The following is a 4,778-nucleotide window of genomic DNA, read 5'->3' as shown; positions in this document are numbered from 1 at the left end:
CTACTTAGTTTTGATCTAGGGCATGCAGTAATTGTAGTGCTGTTTTCAACGATGGTTGTACTATAATTAGCCTTCTTCTACTGCTTACCATGTCAGGAAGTGGTCGTCCAGGTACATGCAATTATTTCAAATATGTGTTTATTACTACTTTTTTTTGGTCATTAGAATTAATGATCTGAATTGGTACGATTTAGAAGACAATTCGATGAAGAAGTTCCTAATGTTGATGATTAAGGGAAAGTTCTAAATAAACTCAATTTAACGGTGCTGGTTTTGCAGAAATCAACAGAGCTGTTTTGTTTATGGTTAGTAAATTTTCTTGTAAATTTTTAATATGATTTTGGTTTTTAGATTTATCAAACGAGTTTTGGTGGCAAGATCAGATAATTTAAGAATAAGTACACTAAAAATATTATTTATTAGTTGTAATTCTAGGGAATCTTATACCACATGAAATATTTAAATTATTTATTATTATTAAGTATTGACTTATGACGCACAGCACTTCAGTTAATTAATTGGTACAAATCAGAGGACAATTCAATTGATTGCATTATAAATCAAGTATATTACATATAATATTTTAAATACTCAAATATTTATTGTCAACATTTTCTCAAAAAATAAATAATTTTATAACAAAATATATTTTTATTTAAAATAAAAAATTCATTTGGAAAAAATTTTGAAATTGTCATTTAATCATTTAATATTTTTAAATGATAAATAAAATGACCCTTAAACAAATTACTTAGTTTTGCTGAATTTATAAACTTCACGTTCGCGTTCGTGCTGATGCTGACTACGAAACTTCCCATTTATATGAATTCTCATTGGTTATCGCGTTGAAAGTTCGACTTGAACTATGGAGAACGTTAACGCCAGCGCAAACACGGGGGCCAACTGCGAGCTTATAAATACAGCGTAATATTCACGAATTGATCATTCATAATTATATATTACATGAATCTAGTAAATCGAAACACGTTAAATGTAGTTTGAACACAGGCTAAATTATAAATTTGAAAATAAATGTAAGTAAGATGTGAATTCAGTAACAACACATTTCACATATTTTAGTAATAGTATCTTAAATACGCTGTGATGGCCAAACAAATAGCACACACTACTATCCTAATGTTATTTAGGAAGGGCACACCTCTAATTAAATGCAATCAAATTATTTTATATTTTATTTAATATAATTACACGTCTGTTATTATTAAATCTTAAACAAAAAAAAAAGTGAAAAGTGACTGATCACAGAAATATCACACATTTGAGAAGTATATATTTGTTAAATAATTTATTGTTAATATTTTGCTGGGTACGTTTTGTTCATTATAACCACCTGTAAACGGTGAAGCAAGTTTTCAATTGTATTTAAATCCGGACTTTACTCTGACAAACCGAAAATCCCAACATGATGCTTCGTATCATTACCATGCAAAAAATCTATATAACTTGTAAATTGGCAAATAGCTCCATATACAAGTCTCTTGATGTCTCTATATACGAAACGGTTTATTTTCCTAATAATTTTCTGTAATGGCCCCATATCATGTCAAGTTAAGAAACCCCGGTCCAAAACACGACTACCGTGTCTCAAAGTTTTAGTGACTCGTCCCTTGCAAAGTCATTTTTGGGAAGTATCTTAAGTTTTTAGCGATGTCAGCAATATTTAGACATTGATGTTTCATGTTAATTATTATTTCCCTCTTCTCTGGAGTGAAGTATTTCTTTACTTCCCCTGAAAGTAGAATTATTCAATAAAATTCTTAGTATTGAGAGTATTATTAATTAGAACCACAAAACGTAAATGTATTTGAATGTGTTATTCCTGTAGCCAACCAAATCAGACTAATATATGTCTTTTATGAAATATTTTATAAAATGTTTGATTTTAAATTTAGTGCTATTTCTGAGGCGACTGTATTGGCATTAAAATAAATCTGATCAAATAAACACTTGTGATGATTATTTTACAGCGGCACAACAATGAGACCACGGAAAGGTTAAAAAATAATTGCATGGTTACATTTGATAGTTATTTTATTAAGTAAATACCTTTTACCATATACAATGAATAATTTTAATAATTATGTTAGAAGGTATAAGAATTTCACTGTCAGAATTAATGATAAGTATGTGTATAATATCGTCTACCACATAGGCTGAGGATTTATCTTTTTTAACGTCCAGGTTCAACACATTACGAAATATTTCAATTCACTTAAAAAGTCACACAATTTCAAAAGAAAAAATTTCATTTTAGAAATCAAAGCAAAATTAATTATTTCTTATTAATTTAAATTATTTATTATTTATAAATGTATATCGATTAACTATTAAATTGTTTAAAAAGTGATGTGATGATAATATATTTATTATATCACAAACACCCTATGGGTAATCACACTGCGCACTCAGCAATCAATTTGACAAATTGCTGAAATGTATTTCTAACCGACCACTAAATGTGCTCATGAATTTACAGTTTATCTTATAAAAATAAGTAATTACTTTATATATTATTGTATAAATTAAATTATAATGTATCGATTTATACATAACATATTTTCGCATCCTAAATAAGACCAATTAAATAATATTTAATATTATATTAATTCTTTAAATATTTATTCCAGATAATTGCAGACAAATTACCTAATCTAAGAAGAGAATTACAATTTTCCTTAAAAATATTTTGGTCCCACTCCATTCAACCAATCATAATGTTATACAATCAGACCATAAACTTCTGGTATAATTGTCTTGATTATATCGGCATGAATCCAATTAAACCTAAAAAATATTGGGGCTTCATTATCATGATGTCAACATCAATTTTTCTTTTAATATTCGCAATACTGGATTTGGTTTTTAATACAAAAGTAACATACGTCTTAGAATCACTGGTGATGCTTTCTCATGTACCTTATTTAAATTTTACACATGCCTGGTTTAATATAGAAATATTTCAGATATTCACAAGACTTATACCTCTGTTCGTGTTTTCAAATGAATTTCATCAACTAACTGATGCATTGAAGTACTTCTGGAGATTTGAAAACCACCAACACCTCAAGGATAAGATTCATAGAAAATTAAACATCATACATTTAGGAGCAAAAGTTTATTTTTATTTTACGGCTGGAGCTTTTGTTATAGCAATAATCCTAACCATATTTTCATACCGATATTTGATGGTATATGTATATGTACCTGAAATACTGGGTAGATATTTCTTTTTAGTTTTGGAGAACGTGCTAATTCCTTTAATAACTCTCACTGTCGTATCTTTCGACTACTTGATCTTAACATTTATGCAGTTGACTATAATACAATTTCAAATTCTTCACTCAGAAATTTCTAAGCTGTATTTTGGCCAAGATCAACATCAATCAAATTTAAGATCACAGTTTACGAAAATAATAAAACATCACATTTTTTTGTTGGAATTCGCCGACAAATTGAAACAAATAATATCTTTGCCATTTTTATTTCAATATTTCACTACTGTGATGGCAATTTGTATGGAACTGTATGTGTCGCGAAAAAAGTAACTACTAATTGTAAAAAAATCGTTCAAAAATCAACGTATTGTTTTTTAGTTTTGATCTTGGATATATTATCCTTGCAATGTTTTACGTCGTGGCGATTTTGTTCCAAATTACATTGTACTGCAAGTCGTGTCAAGATGTTATGGACCTGGTGAGTTTGCAACAATTTTAAGACTTATTAATACATTGTTTTTAAGAGTGCAGATGTCTCCAACCAAATTTACACTACTAAGTGGTACGAATCGCAAGACAACTCGTTAAAGATGTCTATAAAATTCATGATTATGAGAAGCGACCGGTCGATTGCCTTTAGTGGTAGTGGTTTTGTTCCAATCAATTTAGAAGCTTTAGTTATGGTGAGTTATTTTTCTATTGATTGCTTTTCTAATTACCATTTTCAGGTTTTCAAAACGATTATGTCGTTTAATTCATTTTTGACAGCAATGGACACTTAACTTTTTAAGGAGAATATGCAAATAAAATGAAGATAGTTAGAGAGATAATTAGTTATCTAATGTTCTATATATACAACAAAAAATTATATAATTTAGAATACATATATCATAGAAGCACTATTTGTTAGTATTTTTAATACATTACATTTTTTTAGTATTTAATTATAGTGTTAAGTATACATATAGGTGAAAATTAAAACATATAAAATTAGTTAATTGTGAACAAGAATATACAATTAAATGACATTGAACATTAGAGAGGTCTTTTTTCTTTAACAACATGACATTTCACTAGGCCACTGAACAGAATGACATTTCTCAATCAGTTCTCTAAGTTATCATTCAGTTGTCAGTCGGATGTCAAAGTGACACGAACTAGAGCAGACCTTTGATAATGCTAGCGAAATGTCAGGAAATAAATCCAATCAATCTGTAACCCCGAACATAAACTGATTATGAACAATTTTTCAATTGTCAATATACAAATTAAATTTTTGTTAATATCCACATTTTCATAATGCAACTTTATATTTTATATCTGATAAATCATATTATTAGATTTGGTTATGAAAATTATGAAAAGAAATATTGAATTGAAAAAAAATATTTTTTTAGCATTCTAATGAATATTATTTATAATTGCATAAGCTATCGATTACAGTCCAGTCATTATAAGGAGTTCTCTTCGGAAGTCGAGATATCCAGCTATAAACTTATATTTTGACATCCCAAAACTTGTCTCAAAATTCACACATGATAG

At 28.1% G+C, this 4,778-nt stretch overlaps 1 protein-coding gene across 3 annotated transcripts; it reads left to right on the top strand.

Moving 5' to 3' along the window:
- The first annotated feature begins 2,670 nt into the window (after window positions 1-2,670).
- LOC109601236 (odorant receptor 67b) lies at window positions 2,671-4,268 on the top strand. Of its 3 annotated transcripts, none has more exons than XR_007548691.1 (5): window positions 2,671-2,933; window positions 2,985-3,562; window positions 3,615-3,714; window positions 3,768-3,919; window positions 3,965-4,268. XR_007548691.1 is itself a non-coding variant. In XM_049969847.1 (5 exons), the coding sequence occupies exons 1-5, from the start codon at window positions 2,736-2,738 to the stop codon at window positions 4,016-4,018; spliced, it is 1,083 nt and encodes a 360-aa protein (XP_049825804.1). In that variant the 5' UTR covers window positions 2,671-2,735; the 3' UTR covers window positions 4,019-4,268. The 3 variants fall into 3 exon arrangements, 2 of the variants coding, with proteins under 2 accessions (XP_049825804.1, XP_019873019.1); XM_049969847.1 differs by having other exon boundaries at window positions 3,761-3,913; XM_020017460.2 differs by lacking the exon at window positions 2,671-2,933 and having other exon boundaries at window positions 3,122-3,562; window positions 3,761-3,919.
- Window positions 4,269-4,778: the final 510 nt, after the last annotated feature.

This window comes from Aethina tumida, chromosome 7 (genome assembly GCF_024364675.1).
Source record: "Aethina tumida isolate Nest 87 chromosome 7, icAetTumi1.1, whole genome shotgun sequence".
In the NCBI taxonomy this organism is placed as follows: Eukaryota; Metazoa; Arthropoda; class Insecta; order Coleoptera; family Nitidulidae; genus Aethina; species Aethina tumida.
Note: the sequence above shows the minus strand (reverse complement) of the source record. Positions and strands in the feature narration are given on the sequence as shown.

Coding starts and splice junctions, on each gene's coding strand:
- LOC109601236 (XM_049969847.1), top strand. CDS start 2,736: ATGTTATACAATCAGACCATAAACTTCTGGTATAATTGTCTTGATTAT. Junction 2,934..2,984: donor CACTGGTGATGCTTTCTCAT/GTACCTTATTTA, acceptor GAAATATTTCAG/ATATTCACAAGACTTATACC. Junction 3,715..3,760: donor GTCAAGATGTTATGGACCTG/GTGAGTTTGCAA, acceptor ATTGTTTTTAAG/AGTGCAGATGTCTCCAACCA.